Genomic DNA, 26,476 nt, shown 5'->3' with positions numbered 1-26,476 from the left:
AGTGTAGGGTTTTTTGCATGTGGTTGCATGAGGCGAGTCAGGCTCACAGCACACAATGGGAAACAGGCTGTTGTCAATCCAACAATCCAGTTCAGGATCAAAGAGGCAGAGAAGAAGAGAGAAAGAGAGAGAATATGAAAGATCACAGGAGATGGGTATATGAAGCACAAGAATCTAAGAAGATTATGTCAGCACTTTATCCAGCGCTAAGGGGTTAAGACGCAAACCATCCTTACGTTGCTAAAGTGCATATTCAAACCTATTCTAAAAGTTGCTGATGTGCAGCATTTATTAAGATACCTTGGCGTAATTAACATATCAAAGAAATGTGAGAATATATAAGACACACAACTAAAGGTTGGGACACAGCCAAGAGAATCTAAAGGCCAGTGTATGCTTGAAGCTAACTGACATATAAGGAAGAAATGTTTCCACTTGTTCCAAATAGTCACATTTACAGCCTGCCATCACAAAGAGAAGTGAATGCAATGAATTGTTACAATTGGTGCATGGAGCCCAATTTCCATCAGTGTGTCCGCGAAGGCATTCATGGTGTTGCATTTAGGGATATAAAGGAAAATGAAGATACAACAGTATAAACACTTCTAGCACACTCAGTGGTGTTAAGATTTTAGGGCTGTACCCTACTCAGAATTATGCCAATTGAATCAGATTTGACTGTTTGATACGAATATTCGGCTATTTGTTTTGTTTTCCATACAGAGTTTAAAAAGTTTGAGCTCCGTGGGATGATCAGTGTGACATTGACATTCATGTAATATAGTAAACAAGCTAGCAGCACTAACAACAGGTCGTTAATGTGCATTTTTCGCCAACATCAGATATCAAACAAAAGCCAGAGACTGTACCATATTAAGTTGCAGTGAGCTATAAATGCAGCACTTCTAAACAGAAGATCTCTCTTCTCTCCTCCTTTGTGCCGTTGCCTGCATGTCTGCAGCTCTCTATTCGAGAGAGTAGCATGAAAGTCAAGAGCACCCACTCCACAGCAAAATCTGGGGAACAAATGTCCCCAGAAGTGCAATGCACAAAAACATGACTGCTCGACTTCAGGCAGTCTCAGTCGACTGAGGGTCTCCAACTGATGATTTAAATCTTCGACTTTCATGGGGCAGCCCTTTAGGATTTCCCTAAATCTATCAATTTATCGGTTTAGAAATCATATAAATAGCCTGCTCTTGAAAAAAGGAAGACGGCGTAGAATCAGTTTTTGGGGTCTCTATTCCCAGATTGAACCCAATGAGAACTGCATTCAATATCAAGATTTTGAGTGTTCAGTTTGGGATGTAAGACACCATGACAATCACTGATCACCTTTAACATCAATAAGGCCATCAATGTTTTCTGTATGAACCAAGTTCACTTTAAACACTGTGAACGTAACGCTAAATTAAATCTTATTTCTCTGCACCGAAATAGCAAATTCATTTTTCATAGAAACAATGAAATAGGCAGCTAACAAAGTCTCACATACTTGTTGACATCTGTCAGGTTTCCCAGCTACAAAATCCCTCTCAAAGAAAACAGGAAATCAGTAAACTGCACGTATATAACAGTAAAGCCTTTCTTAGGTGATAACTGGAATGAAATTAGGCCATACATTAACTCATTATTTCACATTAAAATGCATCAATTTCCAGGATAATGTGCATTCACACAAACTTGAGCATTCGTTTACCATCTTTACAAAAATCAAACTCTTCAATTCAGAGAGAAATCATTGACGCAAAAAAACACGCGTGGGATACGCGTACCGACGCACACCTCTACCACCCAACACATTTCCATAAAGGCAGGGAAACATTTCCGACCTCAGTGTTTATCTGTATAATATCAGTCTATCGTCACTTACACTGCTCAGTGTCAAACATTGCCCAAGAAAAATCTCTAAAATTACACACTGGAACAGACATCTGACACAAATCTGCACACATCGAACAAAAACACGCAACCATTTCTAAACAGTTTCAGCCTACGAGCTCAGTAACCATTTCTGTGTTTTATCAGTTATTTTGATGGTATTTACCTGAGCCTCTGGCTGTGTGGTTACAATTTAACTCCTCACAACTTCCGCTAACGAGCTGCAGCGTTCCTGCGCGTGACGTCGTGTGAGCGCGGCGCATTTTTAGTGAATTTCTGGATGTAAACAAACCTCTTAAAGTGACAGTGTCACAAATGCAAGCAAGTGACTAAAATACTTAAGTAATAGTAATAATAATAGTAGCAGTAGTAATTAGTAAAACTTAAACGACATAATGCCTCTGTTTCCATTTCCACCTGGTTACACACAAAAAAAATCTTGGCTTATAGTTATTACATTCTGATGTTTTCTGCTGTGTCAAAATAGCCTAACCCAGGTGATTAAAACAACTCCTGCACTTGGCTGAGCACATGCAACAACAGTTAAATTTATGAAGAAATTATGTGAAGAATGAATACTCAAAATATGATTTAACGTGCTGTGTACTTGAACTCTGCTTAAACTACGCTCATACGCACCTGCTTGCGTAGGGCGAGCTATTCATTGGTAAGAATGTTTTAAATCTCAGTAGGGCATGTGCTTGGGGTACTGAGCATTGTTTTCATATTGTTTTACTGTTATTATATGTGAACCCCATTTGCTTCAATTCATGTTTGGCTTTTTTTGGATACTTTTGGATACTGCAAGAAACGTAGTTTCACAAATTCAACATAACACACGGTGAGTAATTGATGTAGGCCTACAAGTGGTCATTTTTCAGTTTTCTTTTCAGAGGTTGTGAAATGAAAACAAGAAAATCAAAATCTAGCTAAACTCAACTAAATTGTATCCCCCCCAAAAAACCTCTCTTATTTGCTTTTTTCTGTGTATAATTTTACCTTGTTCAGGCCTCAAAATATAACATAACTCCTCCCAATGTATAAACATCCTCTCCATAAGAACAGAAGGGGTCCCAATAGACATGATCTCAAATTAATGCAAAAAAGCGAGTATCTGAGCCAGTGCCCCTTGGTACATCTGTGGTAGTGTTTGTGTCTCTTTTGTGCCACAAAATAAATTAAAAAATTTAACAATTCTTAACTCAGTGAGCACATTGCTGTCAGACAAGCTTAGGTGCTTCATAATTTATCTAAGTTCAAAATAAGCAAAGCAAAGGAAGCACTGATGCACAACTTGTTTCATTATTGATTCAACTTGCATAAATACATGCCTTACATGGACAACATGTAGATCCTTGTTTGGGGATCTGAATATGCTCTACATTTAATATCTGCATCACAAAGGTCATCCCACAAAAACAACATCATCTGCTCTACTTAACACCTGTCGCATGCTGTAAAAGATGAAGATGAGAAGATGTCTGCAGACACCTTTTCGTCTGAATGTGGGTTTGTTTCAGGACAAAGCAAATAGAGGCCAGATGGTTTGGAAAATCATCACAGGGCTTTCCAGGCATCAGATGACATCTGGGCTTTAGAGACCTGTTGTCCCCCTTTTTATTCCTCCCTACTGAGGGAGCTTTGTTCCCCTTGCTTGTCTAATGCCAAGGAGCAGCAGGGCAGATGAGGAGAGTCAGGGTTTGACACCAATATTCAGGGTCAGCTTACCTCTGCATAAAATGTTGAATTATATCTGCATCATCATCATCAGATCACTTTATATCCAACCACCTCCACATCACAAAATGGTTTAAAACCAAGAGGCTGATCCACATTTTAGAAACTCACAACAAAGGTTGACCCCTCAAATCTGATCAGACCTTTCTGGGCACTATTCTTCACAGCACAAAAGAGGTGTATTTCTGTCACATTTTATCTCTACTATGGCACATTGCATGACATAATGTCGAGCAATGGCATCAGTATCATCATGTTTTTCTGCTTTGTCTCCCTCACATTCAGAGCTGTCTGACACTTTCTGCATTGTCTGAGCAGAGAATCAAAAGTTGGATAGTGAGAGGCAGAAGTTTGGCAAGTCCTGAAACTTGTTCACAGACATCCTTATGAAGATCTACAGACTTGGCCGCTGTTATAGTAAACTCAGTCCACTAAATACATGATGAGCTGACATAAGTTTTTGTCACAAACAGGGTTACAGAATGTAGCTCTTACTGGCTGTTTTTTGTTTGTTTGTTTGTTTGTTTGTTTGTTTGTTTGTTTGTTTGTTTGTTTTTTTTGCATCACACCATATTCTGGCCTTGATTAATTCCCAGTTCTCATGTTGTTTCTCGTGCACATTCTTGTGCAGTAACCGTTTGCATAAGAGATTCTCGGAAAGCGTGAATAACCATTGTTGACCACAGTGCTTTCCAATAAACTGAGGCAGAGAAAGGAGGGAGCAACACTGCTCTCTGTTGCCTCTACGCAGTCACAACAGGAGTCCTGCTTACAGCAGTAATTCATGTTGTCAACCAGCAGGTGGCAGGATGCGACTGTGTGTACCGGCTGTTCATTTGAAATGATCAGCTTTGTCTGCTGAGAATTATTCTACTGTAAATACAAAATCTCACTTTAAATGTGCACAATAAACAAGCCCATTAGTTTGAAATTATGAGAATGTGTGCTATGATGTTGTATTGCTTGCAATATGTCTGCTGAATAATATATGGAAGCAGTCAGGATTTAGGGACATCTATTGGCAGAAATGGTATATAATATTCATAACTATGTTTTCATTGGTTTATTATCACTTGAAACTAAGAACTGTTGTGTTTTTGATACCTTAGAATGAGCTGTTTAGTCTACATACAGAGTGGGTCCTCTCCAACAAAGCTCACCATGTTGTTTGTAAAGTGGCCCAGAGTGGACAAAGCAAATAACAGCACCAGATATGGCCATTCGCTTTTGTGCGTCAGCCAGTGTGATTCTCCTACAGGCTCGGCACACGAACGAAGTTTCAGTTCTGAAACCTCACTGCAAGATGCTAAAATCACAGTGGTATTCTCAGGAAAATGTACTTCCTGTTTTTATGTGGAAGTACATCTGTGACTGATGTATTATTATGTATGCCATTATTAGATTAATGCTGACGCAAAAATGTTAATAACATTTTACTGTTTTAACTACCGGTACTAACTGTTTTATGTTCATTTGATTACTTTCCCTTATCTTATAATTATAATTATGATTTTGAAGATGCTTTTTCCTCTTAAGTCATTGGAGAGTTATACAAAAACCATCTGAGCAGTTTAGAAAGGAAATGTTTTTTTTTAATGTAATATCTTAATATGAAAGGTGACCTGTAATTAGAGCTGTCAAATAAATGTAGTATGGTGAAAAGTAAAGTATTTCCCTCTGAACTGTAGCAGACTATACATATAATTGCCTAAAATGAATATGTTCATGTACAGGAATCTCAAATGTGTACTTTAGTGCCTATGTTTGACTTTGACATACATGGAGGTGTATTATATTTATTATTTTGCGCTCACTAATTTTATTAACTTTGTTTGTCATATTTGTATTGTTGTAAACCCATGCAGCATGGGCACCATTTGGTTCAGGACCCTTTGAAAAACATTACCTTAGTAATTAGTTAATTTCCATTGGAATGATACAGTAATTTAAATTTCTTTGAATTTTTAATTTAAATTTTTAAATAAAGTGTTAGCCATCAATACTGAAATAGGTTCTGTTGTTTTTTGTTTTCATGTTGCACACATTTTGAAAGGCTTCATTACCACAGTTTAATGACACTATATATGTGAAAAAGGTTTTCCAGCATTCTTATGCACACTGTGTTTCCTGTAACTGACCTCATAAAACCTCATTTAACCTCCTCTCTAACAATACAAAACTTAATTACTGTTGGTTTTACCTCTATTGATGCTTTTGGATTTTTTGACATTTTTCAATATTGGTAAAGCTCTCTTCTACACAGCCATTGACCCTGACATTGATTACAGTTAATTACTGACTGCAACATTACAGGCATGTGTTTTTCTGCAGGGCCTCCTGGCATCATGCAGTAAGCTGAGGCGGTAAACTGATAAGGCGACTTTCTGTGATTGATTGCTACATGCCATTAAATCAATGCCACACACCACACATCCATTCATCACTGTCATAATTCTTCTCTTGGAATATTGTCATCGGCTTGCAACCGATGCCTGATCCGGTTATAAACATCAATAGATGTGCAGGGAAACACTTATTACGAGCAGAGCTCTGTCAAACTCAGTGAGTTCTGGAAGTAGATTCATTCTTGCTTGCTGTTACTCAAGTATTTCTGTATCGATTGCACTACATAACTCAGTCCACAATGTAGCTATTTTAGTTCACTTAGTGTGTGAGTTTGGTTTTGCTGGGGGGATGTGATATTTTGTAAAACTCTCTTTTCCTCCCGGCAAGGACAGACTCTGATCAGTAGCCTTTCATCTTGAGATTGCCGGCTGAGAGAAACAGGAAACTGACACTCCTCCAACCCAACTATTCTTAATGAAGTCATCCAACAACCGAGTTAAGATCCCCCTGAGCCCCAAAGAGTGTATGGATGGCTGCATACTATTGTACGAAGGGCATAAAAAAGAGAAAATCTCCTGAGAGGAGAGGCTATTGAAACCCCCAGAGAGCCCAGAAAGTGAGCTCTCTGCATTAGTATTCCAACAAGACGCAATTCAAGTATCTTCGAAAGTGTCACCAAATGGCACTGCTGGGATTTTTCCAGCACAAGTTCACACCCCAACAGGATGGTTGGTAAGCTTGTGCTAATTGAGAGTGTGTAACACAGATGCTCTCCTCCAGGTTAGGGGGAAAGCAGAGTGTGATGACGCAGGCTGTTTTTCACATTTTCCCTAAATAATCCTGCAGATCTTTCATCATTTTTCAAAGACCCTAAACACCCTCTGTCCACTGACTGTCTACGACGAAAAGAAATGATGAGGATTACAGATTAATTAGAATTTTATTACCATCAAAGTCATCAACTCAGTCAAGGAGAACGGTACAGAGCTCACAAATGCGAGACAGGACCCACAGGTGACCACTGGTCCTGGCAAACATCACATCTACAAATACACCTGGAAGTGCGTGGCAAAATGAACAGACATGGAAAACTACTAAATACAGTGAGAAATGTCTTGGAAAAAGCATTGCTTTAAAACTGTGTAACAGTGTTTCAAACAGTATTTATTTGCCATCTAAACAAAGAGAACGAACAACATGAAATAATCTATTCACATAAAAATCTGATACTCTGTTCAAGCCTCTCGTTAAAATATGCACCCTAAACAACGTAAGAAATGATAGAGTGGTATCGTCATAATGATTGGTGTGTCTACCAATCGAGCTTTGCACAAATTAAAAGGAGAAAAGACTCTGCGACGACAAAGTCAAACTTGAGATTCCACAGATTATAAATCAGTTTTCTCCAAAGCCCCTTTTTATCTGAAATGCACATTTTCATATAAATCGACAGGTGTTCACAGTTGACAACAGATTTGGTAGTCAGACGAACTGGCCGTGCACGAGCCATAACATGTTACACTTTTATTGTATCATCTAATAATCATATCAGCAATGTGGCTGCTGTCAATATGCAGCCCTGTCTCCTAAAAGTTACGCTAATTCACAACTAATGACAGTTTCTGTTAAAATAACAAGGAAATGTTGCTAATTAACATATCATATCTACCAAGGGCCCCTGTGGCTCCGACACCACTCACTGAAGGGCGTGTAGGATACCCAGGTAGGCACGTCCTGATTGGCTGGCTACATTAATGCAAATTTCGATACGTAAATGTGTAAAGTATAATCCATGAGTCCAGTAGAGGGCTCCACCTGTGCTAACAGAACTAGGTTTACATTGTCATAACCCTCGATATTTAATGTATCAGCAAAATGTTCACTTTTTCAGTTATTTTCCGTTGAAATAGGCAATGCTGCAACACAGTATTCTCTCATAGTGACTGCAATATATATATTTTTTCATTAACGTTTAACCAAAATCACAATCTTGCCCTAAACTTAACCAAAGTGCATTTGTTGCTTAAACCAAAGACAGGAGCCTGGACGTGAACCCAAAGTTCAATAAGGTGCTGCACTTTGTCAGGCTGTGGTCATGCACCATTCTCATATTTTCCTACTTAAAGAAATGCTCCAAAGTTTGTTAATATCCCACATAATCATGAGCCAGTAATTTGCATGTAACTAACATATTTTGGAAGGCTGTAATCAAATGAGCAGTGCACCGACGAACAAGAGGGGAGTGGTCCTGAGCGGTCCAGAAAAGGAGGAAAGTTGGTAGATGGGTCACAAACACCCCCCGGGACTTTCCCCAGAGGACCGGTGCTTGGAACAGTGAGAGACTTTAAATGGATTTTTAAGTTAAATCTAAAGATATGTCCTCACCATATTTCTTCTTCTACACCTAACCTTGGTGTCTTTACATTTGTTATGTTGCTGTATGATAAGGATGAAACGCCATACACTGAGTGCATATTTATAGGATATCGTATGAGGATGCAATGAGTTTGTACACTTGCCATCCTGTGCAAACACCTCCTTCTGAAGTCTGCTCACTACATGAATGTAGTGTTTGGTTACCTGAAAGAAACATTGTCTCTGAACATAATCCAGGCTGAGATTACGTTACGATGTAATATACAAACGCACTTTCTAGGAGACAGGGTTGCTTTATGTGACCAGGGAGTCGTGTGAGGATCTGCTGGCCAGAAGAGCAAATATGGTCTAATTCACTCTCCTCCCAACACACACACACACACACACACAGACACACACACACGTGCACACACTTATCTGACAGCAGCCGTGTGTTTGTTAAGTGGCCCTGATGGGACTGACAGCTGGCAAGGACTCGAGACTTCTACTTACAGGTACATGGACTGTATCGAAAGGACACCAGGAATCACAGTTTCTGCAGCCATTCGAATATTGCTCAATTTCCTCTAGATTGATTACAGAGAACTCTGTCTGTAGCTCATTATTAATGCTTGAGGGGACCAGACACAACAAAGGAAATATTGGTATTATTGTTTATCAAGTATAAGGAGAAAAATCTATGGAGTAAACATCTGTAAATCATACATCAGTAAACAACTGAAAGAGTTGAAAAAAAGTAAGCAAAAAATAAGATGACAATAAAAATATAAATAAATAAGTTAAGAAATGTGAAATAAATGCTTCCTACATTTTGTTTCAGTTCAATGCGGGTTAACAAAGCTGAGTTGTTGACTCTAGTTAGCACAAAGTCAAAATGTCTTCCCTTGAAAGCCGCATGTGGTCAGTTAATGCACATTTTGTTTTACAATTACAACAACTTATTAAGACATATGTGGCATTTCGAGTCAATATCTAACACAAGGAACATGATTAAACCAAAGCAGATACGAGTAGACTGAGATCTAGCAAAAAATTAATTTAAAAAAAATGACGCATAAAGATGAAGTTTCTAAAAAAAGAAAAGCTACAAATTAATTTGGATGCATAGAACTGCTATGAAGATGTTTTTTTTCCTTTTTTTTTCCTATTCGTATAACTTACATTGACGGCAGGGGTACCAAATGAACAGTGGTACTAGACGACATCATGTACAGTGTGCTTTTGAAAAGAACATTAGCCTCGGCATGGCTTGTGGCAAGAGGCGAGGCCGCTGTGGCCCGCAGTTAGACGAATTTTGGCGGTAGCGCATCTTTATCCACCAAGTGGCTGCAAATGAACAGCAAAAAGTGAGAACGCATGCTGTTTCGGCTACTTCTACAAAGGTCTCTATGTACAGAATCTTTACACTTACAGCTATGAGGTTCTTTCCTGAGCAGGAAGTTAGCAAAGGAACGTCGTGTTGGTGTGTGTGCTTATGTGAGAAGCTGCCTAGTTCAAAATACAGCACTGGGCATAACAGCTCCCAGTCACCATTCTCAGCATCGTTTGACGCACAATAACTGGTTAGTGAAGACAAAAACAGATAAGGACCATATTTCCTCTGTGACAGGAATAAAATGATCTTCTCGATGTGTGAGGACCAGCACTTACTGAGTATCACGGTACAAGGTCAAAATTTCAGAAGCGAAACTTTTCTACTGATTCTAAGAACAAATACTTTTAATTGCGAGACGGGCAGAGAGAAGTTTCCCTCGTCGGCTCATTAAAAAGGAATCAAAGCCATTTTCAGCACAATTATGTCCTCCTATATTCTCTTATCGCTAAAAGAAGAATAAGAAAGACGACTTTAGCTGTAAGCCACAGCTTGATAGCAAATCTGTTTTTGCCCCTAAAACTCAAGTGTGCGGAGACAGACAGGGTTTCTATAATCTAACAAAAAAACGCCGGAGGGTCAGTGAAAAAAGACACAATACATGTAAAAAGAAAGCCAACACAGCACTCAGGAAAGGTAGCACACAGCCTCCATGAGATGATACTAATGCTGCAAGTGAGAGAGAAGCAGAGTCAGTGTCACCATGCTAGCAGCTAATGTACAGTGTGCAGGAGGTGGTGGGGACTGCAGAGGTCACACAGGAAGGGGTGGTGGCGGTCTAACCCTGCTCGTCCCCGGCCTCGGCGGCTGCGTGAAGGGCAGACGAAGCCTCTCCGTTACAACGCGATGCGGGCTCGGCCTCCTGCGGCGCCGGGCTCGGTTGCTGTGGCTCCCCGGCTGAGGCTGCCGCCCCGGCTTCAGCCTCCGGCGCCGGTTGGCTTATCTCCACTCCAGCAGGGAGCTCTGTGACGGCAGCGGGCGCTCCCTCGGGTGTTGCGGCAGAGGCGTCGGTGGCAGCCTGGGGAGCTGCGGCGTCCGCTGGGGCACCGGCTGTGGGGCTCGTAGCCCTCGAGTCCTTCTGTTCAGGTGCTCTCAGTCTCTTCATGATGGTGGTGACCCGCACAGCTTTCTGTGGGAGGAGGAGGAACAAACTGAGGGTGCTGTAACCTGAAAACTCGCTCAGCGAACATCAACTCTTATCGAGCTGCCTTAGCTGTTACGCAATGCTGCACTACTACACTTCCCTGCTCAAGAACCGTACAACTACTGCTGAACGCTGTGAAGACGACTTTCCTGGAAGAGAGAACAAAAGGGCTTACCTTCCATTTAGCTCTGGCAAAGTTCTTCTCTATTTGTGCACACACATTTTCCTTGATGTTCTTATCTGAAGCTGCACCTCCAGAGATCCTGTTGCAAAAAAACAGAGGAAAAATATGACTTCACAACAGAGCTTTATGCTTGTCCTCTCTTTGGATGCCACGGGCTGCTGCACACAGTATTACTCAATTTGTTGTTCATTTTATTGACTGGCAAACTTTTGCAGGAACTGTTTAACCTTTAAGGATTATTCTGATTCTTTTTCAGCATGGGCCTTTTTCTCCTAGTTTTCGTCCCTGTGAGAATTGATTTGTGGTCAAAATGTACACCATAGTTTGCTGGAAGTACCTCTGTCAAATGTCTCTAAGCAGAGCCGACAATCAGACTGAGAAAGCCATTAATACATGCCTCTTTAACAGCGGCATCACCAAGGGATGATCAGGGGAGCCATGGCCACCCCGATACAAACGCTGGCAGATTGTGAAAATAATCGAAAAATAATTAGAGGCCTCTGTGTGATGTTTTTAAACTTCAGTGGGTGCCCTAGGCGTCTAACTTTGTTGCCTGTAAGAAGATCTGGTACTGATGAACTACCTACTCAGCAGCAAACAGCTGGTGAAGTTAGTGGAGTATTTAGCAGCTGAAGAGCCAGGGGCCATATTCACAAACATCCTGAGAAAACTCTCACAGAACTAATTTAGCCCAAAAACTTCGAGCGAGAAGTCCTATCATAGAGGCGATTTAGGAAAATTCTCAGTGCAACTGGTGGCAGAGAGGGGACAGAAACTTTGACCTCAGTGAGTCCAAACACAAAGCGAGTGTCTAACTGTCGCGTAGCATTGTGTATCACGAGAGCTCTCTGTCCAAGCTGACTCAGTTAAATATGCACCTCTGTTACTTTGTTTAAACTAACTTCAGAGCTTTCAGCTGTTAGCTGGAGATCAGACCAGAGATGTAAATACTTGAAAAGATGTGTGAGTAGCCTACTTGCCATCATCCTATGTTTGTAATGTTTATTTTTAAATCAGAAAACAAGTTTTATATTATGACATTTACTGGAAATTAAAGTAAAAAAAAAAGCCAACAGAAAGTAATGTTAGCTTGTTTTTAGCGATGTCATTTACCATGGTCGAAACTTTCAGCTTCCTGGCGATATCCTTCCAGCCAGCTGACTCTGTGTTTAGGTTTTTTTGCGTATAAAAACTCCTCATTCAACTTCATTAATCAGAGAGTCGTCTTCCACTGCAGCGCTTTCAAATCCAACGACAGAAATAGACAACATTCGACGGAAGATAAGAAGATTTTAGAATAACTCATCGCCATGTCTCCTCTTGTCACCTCAAAAAGAAAAAAACAGCGTGCACTGCTCTCGCCGCGCCATCCGAATTTTGATCAGTAAATGACACACAGCCTAAAGACACTAGTTGTACCATTAGTAACTTTGAAAACATGGTTTTAAAGTAATTATGCTACAGTAAATTTCTCGTGCCTCTTTGTCTTCCCACCATTTTGTCCTCTGCTTAAGAAACTCTTAAGTCTCTCATGAGTCCTCCTGCCTACTTCAGTTTTTCACCCTAGAAGCTCTCTTAACTGCTAAAATGCTTTGTGAATAACTTTTACCTTTATCAGGATCTAGTCTTACTTTTAAGGTGAATTTCTTAGAAAATGTGATAATTCTAACAATGTTCTTAAAATGTGTTTGTTTGTTTGTTAATATGGCCCCAGATATTTACCTCAGGAGACCAAAAACAGAGCAAAAAGAGCGTGAATATTGGATCATTCATCTCGGTGGTAAACATAACTCCTTATGAAAGCTTAAGTTTCTCCATAACTGCTGGATGTTTAAATACAAAACTGTTTGCTAACAAGTTAACAATATCAACTTAAGGTTGATGATATGTTGAAATTGTGTTCACAGTTTATTTCTGCTGCTCCAAAGTGACTAAACAGTATGCTAGTACAGGTTTAGGTGTGTGTGTGTGTGTGTGTGTGTGTCTGTGTGTGTGCATATTAGCACCAAACACTAAATTTCACCAGAATGTCATTTCTTTTTTACATATCTGGTCATAAATTAAAGGATTGGACAAATAATTTCAATTTTGACCTTATGGTAGCACTAGATAAAAACTCAAGGGATAATTTTTAATGATCATATCAGTAAAAACAAATTGCTGGTGGTAAACATGATTGCCTATCCAATAATTGTCAGGACAGTTCAATAGTATTTATAAAATGCTAACCAAAATAAAAGTCACTAAGTCGCCACAGTCAGTGGAATAACCTACAAATGGTTTGGGACATAAGTCTGTAATAACTTACAGACTTATAATATCCGAGCGCCCATTAAAAGCAGCAATTAGCCGTTCAAGGTGAACTATTACGTTTCTCTAGGGCTGTACCTGACTCAGATTTACGCAAGTCGAATAGGATTTGGCTGTTCAATGAGAATATTCAACGATTCATTTCAATTTCCATACAAAGTTTTAAAGTTTGAATGGGCGCTGCAGGGTGTTCAGTGTGTCTGTCCAGAAGTACATTGCACAGAAAAAAATGACTGCTCGACTTGAAGCAATCTCAGTCAACTGAGGGTCTCCGACTGTTGATTTGAGTGAATGCAGCATTTTCAGATTAAGACGTGGAATATGCCAGTATTTTTTAATTCTTTGGACATCATTCAGAATATGTGTCTCCATTTGGGTTTTTACTGCAATTTGCAAAACACAACCTCTTGCCTGTTTACAGTCGCCTCTCTCTGATTCAGATTCATGCCCAAAAGAAAAGCCCTCACTTCATGCAAACACACCTTTTATACATAATAAAAGCTTTTTATATCAACATGTTTTTGGATATGCGGTGATATCTTAACGCGGACCTTTTCATGGTGGTTAAAAAATGAAAGAGAGAGGCTGTGTTTGCACAGTCAAACAAGTCTGCCACTTGTGAACAACATTGAAAAAATCCTCTTTTATAACACAAAGACAAAATGACAAGTGTTTCCAGCTGATCCACTTTTCCAAATTCTGGCAGGCATTTTACGTTGATCGGAGTATGTGCAGCTGCATATCAACAAGATTATTAGTGCAATATTAATTTTCATTAGCCTTGTAAACAGTTAGTTTAGTTTTTTCAAAATAAGGGCAGTAACCTGAATTTCCTGTGCATGTAAACAAAGTCACTGTGGTTTTAAAGGATGCATCAAACAAGAAAGAAAGTCTGCTCTTTTGCAGTTGTTTTGATCACATGGATACAGTCTGATCATACTGCTCTTGTTTTAATAGTCTGCACAATATATCAAAGCTCTGCGGCTTACCATTCATGGTTTATCGCCTCCTGGGCTGTCAGTCTCTGGTCTTGATCCACCTCCATCAGACGAGCAACCAGACTCTTAGCTGTCAGAGAAAAATCACAGAGGAAACTCAACAAAAAAGGTTTTTTTCCCCTGTTATAAATATGACGTGTGTGGCCACTCTACGGGTACGAAAGGAGAAAACCTTGATTTGAAATGTTTACCCAGCAAGCTGTCATTGTGTTCATTCAGTGTTGACTTTATCCTGAAAGTACCTGAATCTGAGATTTCATCCCAGTATGGAGAGTCAAACTCATAATCGCCTGCCAGGATCTTTCGGAACAGGTTCTTGTCATGGTTTTCATAATCATCGTCGTCGGTTTCATCGTAGAAAGGAGGATTGCCTGACAGCCTGCGGTGGCAAAGGAGAAAAGAACACAAGGAGTCAAAAACAGCTACATATAATAAACAAGGCTTGTTTTGTAATATAACATGATGTATAGCATTTACCAATATCACCCAGTGAGTTTACATAGGGTGCAGAGCCTTCAAAAATGTCTGTCTTATGTTTAGAATAATAATCTTCTGTCTGTATGTCTCATGTCAGGACTCACAGTATGTACATGATGACACCTGTTGCCCAGCAGTCCACAGGCCGGCCATACCGCTGTCTGCCAACCACCTCTGGAGCTGCACAAGAGCACAGAAACATCATCGAAATCTCTGAGATTTAAAGCCACCACAAGCTGCCACATCACATTCTCCACAATGTCTTACTTGCTACTTGGCAAATTAATATTCTCACCCAGGTACTCTGGTGTCCCACAGGGGTCTTTGATTAGTCCGTTCTCCAGCTTGGCAAGATGGAAGTCGCTGATGACGATTTTAGAGTGCTTCAGGCGATTGTAGTAAACCAAGTTCTCCAGCTAAAAGGTAGCATATTACAATGACAACACTTGATATAATATTCATGATTAAGGTCTTTAATTCTCATAGTTAATCATCTGGTGAACGTTCAGGAGGTCAAATTTCAGTTGTGAGGTCATTTTCTGACAGAAATATAATGAGGAGACTGAAAACATCAAAAAGTTTAATTATCCAGTGAAGAATGAAAGAAACCACGAGCCACATTCAGTTTAGTTTTGTCATTTCATTGTGATGGGACGAAAGCTAAATACCTCAACCAAGTTTGACGTATTGCATTTATTTTCATTTATGCTGAAATTTCCATACAGGGAGAGAAGTAGCAAGATGAAGAAGTTAATCCACTTTTGCCATGAAAAATAATCATACGGCAACCGCCTTTTCCTCTATTAGTTGTTTATCATCCTAAATCTGTATATGTATATATGTATATGTATGACTAAGGGCTGTATTTACGTGAACCCTGTGGCGCAGATTGCAAACACGTATGTCCTGCTCTGTGTGTCGTGGTGTGCTGAGGTATTTCCGTGGCTAGGCTCCTGTGGCGCTCATGAGTACAGGGATCAGAAAGAATATATCATCTGCATCACAGGTTGTTGTATCAGAGGGTGCGACACTCACAACCAATCACATTAACTACTTCTACACATGGGCAGATTATGAGACAATATGATATGACAGATATGCAAAGGGCCCCACCATCTCTCCTGCATAGGAGCGAGACACAGACTTTGTGGGGGTTTTGTGTCTCTTTGTAGTCATTATGCATCTTTTTGTGCTTTTGTCTCTCTTTGTTGTCATTTTGTGTCTCCTTGTCGTTCTTTTGTGTCTCTTTGTAGTTATTTTGTGGCTCTTTGCAGATCCTCTACATCTCTCTGAGGACATTTTGAATCTCCTCCTGAGCAGTATGTGTTTATTTCAGGGACATTTTCCAAGTGAAGGCCTGGAGGCCCCCAGGCACTTTGAGCCCCTGGGCCCATGTCTAATAGGCCTGTTCAGTAATTTATCCACGCTTCTTCACTACCACTACGGAGCTCTACAAATCACGACGCACTGCCAGTTTGGGAATCTTGTGGAGAGTTCTCAGAGAAACGTATTATTTCGTTATTTGCAGAATTTCAAATAAGAGTACAGCAGCTGCATGATGTCCCCTTTGAAGTGAATTCACTTTTTTGGACATTTGAAGTCATATGGTCATCAGGTTTTCAGTGTGTGATAGTAAGTGATTTTATTTTTTTAACAATGGTCTGTAAAATAACCATCTAAATACAATCACGGTGCCATCTATAGTCCCAATGATGAAAATGTAAAAAATGTGGTCTAGTTCCTTTACGTTGTATTTCTTTTGTCTCTGTAATATTTTTTTTCATTCGGTTAGTTATCAGGGTTTTACTCGCAAAAATAATTTCTGTGGGAACAAAGTATCTGATCCTTTAATCTTCATATTAAACGCGACATGAAAGTGATTCTGGTAATGATCCACAAATAAATGAGGTTTTTTAAAAAAAACACAATTGGTTTTTGTTTCTGTGCATGAGGAAAAGTGAGGATGTCTGTATAAACTTTCAAAGCAATTTATCCTGTAGATGTTGAGACATTTAAGTCTGGACCAAAGATGTGGACCGACAAACAGACATCACAATCCCTAAAAATGAAAATCAGCCCAGACAGATTGTGGCCAAACACAATATTAACATAACACTTCTGTATGAGCTTTTGTGAGCGTGCTGTGTAAGTCACGGCCGACATTATCTGCTAGTTTATGATCTTAAGTTATTTTTTCCCCCCCAAACTGAGGTTTATTGTTGAAGCAGCTGATCACAGCACAGAACAGTAAGAGTAGTTTTGGGTTTCTGGTGAAAAGACATTTATAGCTGTCTAACAGCTTAAATTTCACTGTCAAGCTTTTCAGATTCTAAAGTTTCTTTTAATGACATTTTGAACACTACAGTTGCAGCATATAACCTTTTCTTGTTGACATTTTTTTTAAAAAATAAAAGTGGCTAAATAAATTGAACTCCTCTACATAGAGATCAGCTTTTTTGCTTAGGTTGAAGCTGTGTTTTATGAAAATGACTTTGGTCAAAAACTGCTCAAACTGTAACTATATCCACACAGAATTGCATGAGACAAATGATCTGTTAATAAGACCCGCATGTGAACGAAAACAACCATTACGAGCCTAAGAGTCTTTGACACAGCTGTCAATCACTGCTCATGAACTGTAGTCAGACTGTCAAACCAAGCAGCACTGATCAATTATTGATCAAGATTCAGTTGCTGCGTTGCCTAGTCCTATCTCAAATGTTTTTAGAAATCTATTTTAGTGCACTGTTCAGCTGTAAAATAAGAATGTTTGTGACCTAGATGCTGTCGGCTCACCTGCCAGAGCAAATGTTCTCTTTTAATAGCTTAACAGAGCAATAAATTATATCTCTGAAAACATTTGAGGTGAGAAATAGGCAATGCAGTAACAGAAAATTAATTCAGAATTATAAAGCACTACCTTCAGTCTGACCACAGTTCGCAAGCAGTGAATGACATAATTGACAGCTGCACTAGACTCCTTGACTCTGATTGGTTGTTTCCCGTAACCACAGTAGATAGTGAATGCCGTCAGAATTACAAGTGTGGGAAAAGGAACCTGATTTTTTTCCCACAGAAAAGTCTCGTGCATTTCTGTGTTGAAATAGTGACAACTGAAACTGACACTGTGTTCTCAACAGAGTAGTGACAATTTCAGCATATATGACAAAAATTAACCAACTATATATTTAGCAGTGAGGCGTCTTGTGTACTTCTGCCTGCTAATCCTGCACCGCTGTAGCGCGTTACCTTGAGGTTTCTGTGGACGATATGCAGGGAGTGAAGATAGGCAACAGCCTCCAACACCTGGCGCACCACGTTGCTGGTGTCTCGCTCCGAGTAGTAACCTTGGTCCAGGATCCAGTCAAATACCTCTCTCCCTGTTGCGCTGTGGTAAAGGAAGACCAATAATGTGTTATGTGTCTAAGTGTGTGAAGGCACACACAGTGAAACTGCACTGTTATCAGTTTAAATCTGAGAACTTTCTGTCATACCCTATTCTCTCCACGCGTCCATCTGCTTTCTACTGTCAACTACTCAGGCAAGGGCAAAAGAAAAGAGGTATAATAGACACCTCGAATTGTAATTTCACATGCATGTTTATGGTGAAATGTTAATGTTCCACGAAAAAAAAACCAACGTTTTTTTACGAGACTACACAACACACCCCACCTGTCAAAAGGAAATGGTTTTAATCATTTCCCCAGAGATGTTTCGCTTGTGTTTCATCATTTTCTTCCCAACCAGAATTCCTAAACCCACAAATCAAGTGTCCTCGAAGGACGAGAACAAGTATCGCACATTTAGCATATCCATGGAAATGGATCAAATTCCCCAAGAACACATGCTGATGAGAATGGAGCAGCTAGCAGGCAATGATATCTGAATACCAAATGAGTAGAGTTCAGAGCCGTTCTCATATCTGCAGGGCCTCAGGCTACAACAGCTCATTCCCCACGAGTGTATAATCAACACATACAGTTCAGCAGGCCTGAGCTACTGCAGAGACAGGCAGAGAGCCTTTTCCCCCGGCTCATCAGACATCTGAACTCACAGTTCAAGGAAGAGGAAGTACTCTTTTTTGGTCTCGAAGACATCCACCAGTTGAAGAATATTGGGATGCTTCACCCTGAGGAGATGTGGCACAAAGCACAAGACAGAGAGAGAAACAAAAACAGAGTCAGGAGTCATACAGGAGGTGACGTCAGCATCATGCATTCAGTTAGGGAAATAATGTAAAGACCTGCTTCAGTGCTCATGAGTAACACACTGCTGTCGTCACGGAGACGGAGAGAGGACGCACGATCAGTTACCTTTATTTCACAACACTGAGATCTGCATGTTCAACTGGCCATCCATAAATAACCAGATGTGTGTAATCTGATGCATCCATGTGGGCATAAAAACAACCATACAGCAGCAGGAACATACATGAACATTCACGGAGTAGCTCAACAATCACAGCATCAGCTGGGAAACTGAAATGTGAATTTGGTCCATTAAGGTACATTATGTGAGTGTTGTTTTTGCCTTTAAAAAAAACAACAAAAAACATCCTGCTTTCATGACTGTTCTTACAAAAAAAAAAAAAAACTGTACCGGACATGTAAAAATGTCCAAAAGGACTAAATCTGTGTCTGAAAATGTCTCTTCATTCATAAAAGGCTCAATAAGTCACTTAATGACTAGAAAATTGAGATTTGGGCATTTATTTGTTATCATTTTGCGTCACCGCTGACAGGTACAGTGTTGCATAACTATAATTTACATGTGTGTTACATCAGGAGCCAAGGACGAGCATTGCACTACGGGGCTTTTAGCAAAAAAATAGTGCACATTCTTTCAAGAAAATTCAGACCTTGAAATAAAATGGCAGAATGTAAATGTTGCAAAGCAGGAAGCAAATTCAGAGATTTTGGACACACAGTAGCGTTGTTTACCACAGCTACATGTGACAATGGTATTATTTCTCTACAATCAATCTGGTGTTTTCTGCTGCAATCACATATAGATGAGCAGAGCACAATGTCATTTTTTGCAATCTCACAAGTGTGAGTGCACTTCTGATAAACACATTTTTTTTCTTTCTTTCCCAAGGGATTGAACTGTTAATTTAAGTATTGCCTGTGTAAAAAAATCTTGCACACTATTAAAGACTCCCCTCAAGACATATTTTAAAGGAATAATTTAAGATTTTTAAGACCCACAAAATGACAATCTATTAGTAATGCTGTGTTACCATGAATTTATGTTTTTCTCAAGCGCCAGCAAAACTATATCAAAACATCCGTTTACAAACTCTCACACAAATTCTGCAGCACAATCAGTCTCACTTATCCAGTCGCATGCTCAGTACTTCCCAAACACAAGCACTTTCTCTAAAAACGTACTTTTTAAAACTGAACTGAAAGTTCAACTTATCTACGCTTTCCTAAAAGCCAGACTACAGTACTAAGATTTTTGTTTTTTGAACAAAAAATGCACGTGAAAATCAGCCCAGATACTGCGGGATAAATGAAACTTGGCTGATGCTGCAGAATTTGTGTGAGAGTTTGTCAAAGGATGTTTCGATAGAGCTTTGCTAAATTTTCTTCATAAATTCATGGTAACATGGTTTGACTAATTGATATATAAATGGTCATTTTGTGGGCGAAGTATTCTTCTGAGATGTAGGAAGCCTCTGCTTGGGAAAAAAAAAATAGTGTCTCACATTTTTACATCATAAGAAATTCTTAAAATAACGCACTTTACTGTGAATATCTTTGCATTCAACTGAGATTTTAATAGATCTCAGGTAAACTTTTGCCTTCAGCAGAGGACTGTGAAAACAGCCTTCTAGTGTTAAACTCAGCACATAAACAACATCCAAGTTAATGAAAAGAAAAACACATTTAGAAGTTGGGGGGGGGGTCTTTAGATCAATGGTAAGAAAAACTCTTGACTGCAAAGAAACTAAATTGTCTGTACAAATGATTGACAGTGAGCAGGATTTTTTTTGGTTCATTCCAAGTAACAGCCATCAAAAATGTATGGAGATTAATACTTGAATAAGCATCTCTTTTTTAATGGCTGCATCCAAGCATTTTATATTCAAGACTGCATTTGATGTTTTTGCCCGCAATTATTCACAGCCTTTGACATGTCATCATATCTGATTATTCACTCACACCCCCCACTGATGATTAAACCATTAAAAACAGGAGCAGTGCACATCCCTGTTACTGAGGTGTCTGAAGTGTAATTTTCAGAGGATTATGAGTTCATGTTTTGAAAGGCTTCTTATAAAGAAATCACACTTTCATATTCATCTTGCTCCCCTGCCTTTGCTGTCAGCCACAAATTGTTTGATAAGGGCCACGTTATGCTAATGTGCATTTTACCTGAAAGTTAGATCATCACAGAGAAGTTGAGATAAACACAGTTCTTAGAAATAGTGGCTGTGTGTGATCGCTCAGCAAAATGAGGTTTGCTCGCTTATTAAAGCAAGCATCACCATTTGTTTCCTCTTCTGTTTTTTTGTTTTTGTTTCAAATACTGTTGTTGTCTGTGAAATTAGTATTTAAGACGATGAAATAGGGAAAACAAAAAAGAACTTGACAGTCTCATCACAAAACTGATCGTGCACTATTTTACCAGAGATTTAGACTCCAGAGAACATGAACCACAATAAACAACTTACATCTTTAAGATGAGGATCTCATTTTTCGCAGCCTTGCGGACTTTCCGTCCATCCTTTTTCAGGAACTTTTTACACGTGTACATTTTCATCGTAGTTTTGTCCTTGGCCCTGAATATCTCACAGAACTCCTCCCTGAAAAAAAAAGCATTTTATGGCAATTAAGGTTTATTTACAACAACACAAACACAGATCAAATGTCAGGAAGCTGTTGAGATACTCACGATTTAACAATCTGACCCAGGTCATATTTATCTGTCACATCCGAAGGATTGTTATAATCCTTCTTCTCCCCGATTGTTAAACAGCCAAATGGCATGGCCACGACTGACCTGCGGAGACAGACAAGGAGAGAGTGGATGAATAATAACACTTTCATTAATCTATCAGGGTGTGATGTCCTGGCGTCACACCTAGCTGATGATTTCTCTTCAATATGGCGTCACACTGTGCCATAATATTACACTCGATGATGACTTGGCAAAAAAACACGGCCCTCCCTCAGACATAAAGAATAGCTCCAGTTGTGCTGAGGAAGCCTTTCAAAAGTTAAAGAGCCACCAGAGGCTGTATCATTGCAGTGGATTGTTTCACTTACTGTAACTCAGCCTTTCATGGTCTTGCGTTAATAAAGGGTAGAGCCAAAGAGGGATCTGCTGCAGCGGCTCAGCTTCATGCTAATATCTAACTTATATAAGTAAGAAAACAGTGAGGGGATGTTTTTGCTGTGAAGCAGAAGTTTGGCCTGGATGTGTCAGTGCTTCTCTGCGGGGTGAAAGTTGCAAACCATTAGGGTCAAGGAGCAAAAGGAGAAGCAGCTAATGTGGTCCGAGAGCCCAGCGAGGCGACCGCAGCAACATGTGAAGCATTTCCAATCAAGAGCAGGAGCCAGTAATTACAGGCACAACACCCCAGCACTCTGAGAGGATTTAGAGTGCTTCACAAGCTCTGCAACAACACTCGAACACCTAATTGTGCTCTCTGTGTGTCTCTCAAATATATCATGGAGTGAAATTTCAGACCAGCCTTTACTGCAGTTTTTTTTTTTTTGTACTCGGAATTAAAGGTATTTTTATTCAGCTTAGTTAGAGTCATTGTTATTGTGTTTCAAGGGAAGTGAAGAGTTTCTTTTTTTCCCCTGTCCCCGTGCTGTCAAGTCAAAAAACAGAGACATCAAAACATGTAGAAAACGAACAGCTTTTGGAGCGTGCAACAAGGCAGCATTCATAGTCACCTGCAGCGTGTTTGTGTGTGAGTGCACTGTGTGAATGATTCGTGTCTAACAGTACAGTCTGTACAATGCTGATGGAGAAATCCACACGCTTAATGTCTCCGCGGCTTATTTATATGTTTGAGTTGGAAAATCTAATAACAGTATATCAGCTGATTTCTTTTGTTATTTTTATTTTTTATGAAATTTCTTAAAGATCCACTCAAAATATGTTTCTCATGTTTACATCCCCCCAAATGTCTGACCTGAACATATTGACTTGTTTCTTTGCAAAGTTTGTCACTATGGGGTTTTCACACAAAGTCCCAAAGATGGTTTCTGTCAGTTTAGGTAGTTCCTATCACCGTGATTGTGTTCACGTGTTTGTTTTCCTTGTGTTTTGTTTTAATCAGTTATTTGAGTGCTATAAAAAGGGGATCTAACATACTGATTGGCAGCTGTGTGTGCCAATCGATGTGCTCACGGTGAATTGCATTTCTCTTGACTGGAAGCTCCATTTTTGATTGTTACAAGTGTCTTAATATTGGCAAAAAAAAAATTGAATGTGGAGGCTCATGCACACCTTAAAAAACATGTAGACAGGTGCATAGGTGAAGAAAAGAGAATTCCTGCACACTGTCCTATTACTTTCAATAAACTTTGTTAACCAAAAAACGTTTTGTTCTTCAGACCTTCATCTGGTTAAGTAACAAAACAAAGAACACTTGAAAACACGTATAGATAACGCCTACTCAGGCGACAGCAATCAGAGGTCATGAGCTGAAATAGCAATCAGTCTGAGAGTCTGCATGCTTTTAGCCTAATAGAAGCAAATGAATATTGGCCAACTACTGATATCATCAGATTCAACACTAAACAACAAGGTGTAACAACTGCCTTCTCAATGTGAGTAAATTTGTTTTGGAAGAAAATCACTTGCAAAACAAACAAACAAACAAACAAAAAAAGCAAGTAAAAGGCAAGTGGGATCTGATACAACAAGTAAGTGTGTGATCAAATGTTCTGTTTCAAATCCCTGGACAGATTTGGGAAATCTGGAAGGAAAACAGTTGTTGCATCTCTCAACAACTACTGATGTGTCCCTGTATAAGGCACTAAGCCAATAACACTGCTCAGGCGGGTACAGTAAACACTGCAGCCTCACTGACTCGTTCTGAAATGTGAAGCTGCTTTAAAGGTAAAGCAGGGCAGAGTGCTAAACGACGACTGCACAGCAAAATTTCTCCAGATGAATAAAGGGTAAAAAAATATTTATTTCCCAGCCACACAGCATCCATCTGCGCCAACAGTCTGGGTGATAGATGTCAACACGTAAATGAGAGCAGCATGCATAAGAAGTATAGCATTATGTGTAAGAAGGGCAATCTGTTCACTGTAGCTCCACAAACGGACTCGTAATCCAATCTAAGTGGACGTGGCTCTGCGCTGAGGCGTCTCAAATTGCCGAGAGAAAACTGTGCTCGCTCTGAACTTCTTTTCTCATCTGAGTCTGTGTTGTGTAGTCAGTGTGAGGAGAGGGGCTGACCTTTCCTGGCTGTGCTCTCACTCTCAATATACTTTACATGTCTCTCTGTGGTAAGTACTTTGGCTCAGTGAAGTTATGCTGCAAAGAAGAAAGGAAGGTTCTGCAGGGCCAGTGGCTTAAATGGAGGTAATTCTGTCTGGCAGAGGCAAGGCATTAGGAAGCATGTCAAGAAAAATCTATATCACACTCGAAAACATTCATATTCTGGAAGTAGCTATAACAGTCCACAAGAGAGTCGTTGCATTGTGAAGAGGGGAAATAGACCAGAGGAGAAGAAAGTGAAAGAGCAGCTCCGATAATGATGAAATCTAATAAATCTGATGAAGAAATCCATCTGATAACAGAGCCTTTGTGGTTTTGGAGAAACTCTCTGAGCCCAGTCAGTTGAGATCTTTTTTTTTTTTTTACAGGATCATGATGAACCTATAAAATAAAAGGCAGAATACGGAGAGAGGAATATTCACAAAGAGATCCAAAGCCAGATCAGTTCAGAAAAATCTGAAGGTGCGAAATATCTGTCTGCTGCTATATTAAAAAAAAAAAAAAACTAAACAAAAACGTGTGACATCCTGTAATGGATGAAGAATTTGTGAAGCATTTCAAGTGGAAAGAGCAGGATGCAGGCAGGATCATATAACGGAGGCTGCATAATGGGCCCATTTGGACCCGACCACCATTAGCAACATTCAGGCATTATCACTCCATATTCTGACTGTTATCTGCCCTTCCAGAGCACCGATCGATGGCCCTCGGTGCTTTATGGCCCACTGTGTGACCTGGGTCTGCCAGTCGGGCCACCCTGCCGTATCATCACTGATTTAATGCAGACGTAGTGAAGATTTACAGGACAGAAGATGGATAGTGATAAAGATCTTGGGCTTAGGCGAGTGCAGCGCCTCCCCCAACCGGGCGAACCGATGAGCAAATTAGGTTTTCCTTGTGCTGGTTAAAATCGATGAGACACTCTTGTAGTGCTTGTGTCTGGGTGAAGCTTACGATAAGGCTAAATGCACTGTGTCAAGACTTTTTAACGTAGCAATAAGGGGGATTACTTTAGCAGGTATAATGTTGGGCTACAGCTCGGGGAGATGACTGGATTCTGTTTGGTTTGGTAAGCTTTTACGTACGTGAGTGAGCAGCCGTTTGCACTAATCCCACCATGAAATTCCTCAGTGACAGAGAAGTGATTCCTTTTTTTTTAGAATCTTTCATTCACTCTTTAGTTTTAGACTCTAGTAATGACACTCTTTTAGCCCCTGTCGCCCCCCCCCGCCCCCAAGTGCCCCCCCCCCCCCCCCAGCTTGGCAGACATTAAATAAGGATGCACAGTGAAGATCAGGCCCCATGCATCACACTTGTGCTGACTGTAGGCCATTACAGATTTACTGAGGTGAACCTAAGCAGTGCTGAGCCTCAACAATTATGTACAAACTATATTTTACATGGACAACATCAGCAAGATATAAAATATGATGAAATAAAATATGCCTTATTAAATGTGCAGTACATCATTTTGATGGATGATCAGTTTTCACTACATGCTCTTCATCCTAAGGTACCATTAAAGCTCGAGTGCGAGACAGCCCTCGCCAAACAAGTTCACACGATGCTGATCAAGGCTATCGTTGCAGGGAGAGCTCTCTGTGTTAGCAACAGCAGTGTGATGGAGTTTTGGCGTTTGGTGTCTACGGCGACTTTCTCGTGCAGGCGCACCGAATGTGGTGTGTTTTATATCAACCAGACAAAGCAAGTGGGAAGAGGGATTTTATTGTCTTTGTCTTTTTACTTGATTTAAATGTCTTTTTACTATATCTTAGTTAGGAATCTGGCAATATGAAAGTTACTTATCTTGAGCCCGTATAAATTATCCATTGCAGCGTTTACAGAGTTAATGTTCAACTGGCAAATTTTCTGTATTTGAGTCCAAGCCACAGTAATATGGGCTGCTCTAATTACAAATCAGAAATCCTAAATGTGGCCTTCTACAATCTGAAATGAATATTAGGCCAACGGATGAACACTGAAATGATTATTAGGGTTTGTGATGGTGCACAGAATTCACAGTTCAGTTTGATGCAACATTGTGGTGAAAAAAAGTAGAAATGCCAGAGAAACGTCCATATTTTTTTAATTGTTTATTGTAGTGTAGTTTAATTCATTTATATATGAAAACTAACATCATAAGGTATGATCTTTTATTACTTTGAATAAAGACTGAG

The 26,476-nt window shown here is 39.8% G+C and overlaps 1 protein-coding gene across 1 annotated transcript in view; it reads right to left on the bottom strand.

Annotated features, from left to right (window-relative positions):
- Positions 1-8,723: 8,723 nt before the first annotated feature.
- Positions 8,724-26,476, bottom strand: part of LOC121949076 (caM kinase-like vesicle-associated protein) — a 51,125-nt gene continuing 33,372 nt past the window's right edge. The window contains exons 2-11 of the mRNA XM_042494678.1: positions 21,726-21,833; positions 21,505-21,636; positions 18,880-18,954; positions 18,075-18,213; positions 15,121-15,241; positions 14,930-15,005; positions 14,591-14,727; positions 14,340-14,418; positions 11,032-11,119; positions 8,724-10,841 (exon numbers count right to left, since the gene is read on the bottom strand). Of these exons, the coding sequence (XP_042350612.1) occupies positions 10,491-10,841; positions 11,032-11,119; positions 14,340-14,418; positions 14,591-14,727; positions 14,930-15,005; positions 15,121-15,241; positions 18,075-18,213; positions 18,880-18,954; positions 21,505-21,636; positions 21,726-21,820 (1,293 nt within the window). The 5' untranslated portion in view covers positions 21,821-21,833 and the 3' untranslated portion in view covers positions 8,724-10,490. The remainder of the gene's footprint in view (positions 10,842-11,031; positions 11,120-14,339; positions 14,419-14,590; positions 14,728-14,929; positions 15,006-15,120; positions 15,242-18,074; positions 18,214-18,879; positions 18,955-21,504; positions 21,637-21,725; positions 21,834-26,476) is intronic.

The sequence above is a fragment of the Plectropomus leopardus genome, chromosome 2 (genome assembly GCF_008729295.1).
Source record: "Plectropomus leopardus isolate mb chromosome 2, YSFRI_Pleo_2.0, whole genome shotgun sequence".
Taxonomy (NCBI): domain Eukaryota; kingdom Metazoa; phylum Chordata; class Actinopteri; order Perciformes; family Serranidae; genus Plectropomus; species Plectropomus leopardus.
Note: the sequence above shows the minus strand (reverse complement) of the source record. Positions and strands in the feature narration are given on the sequence as shown.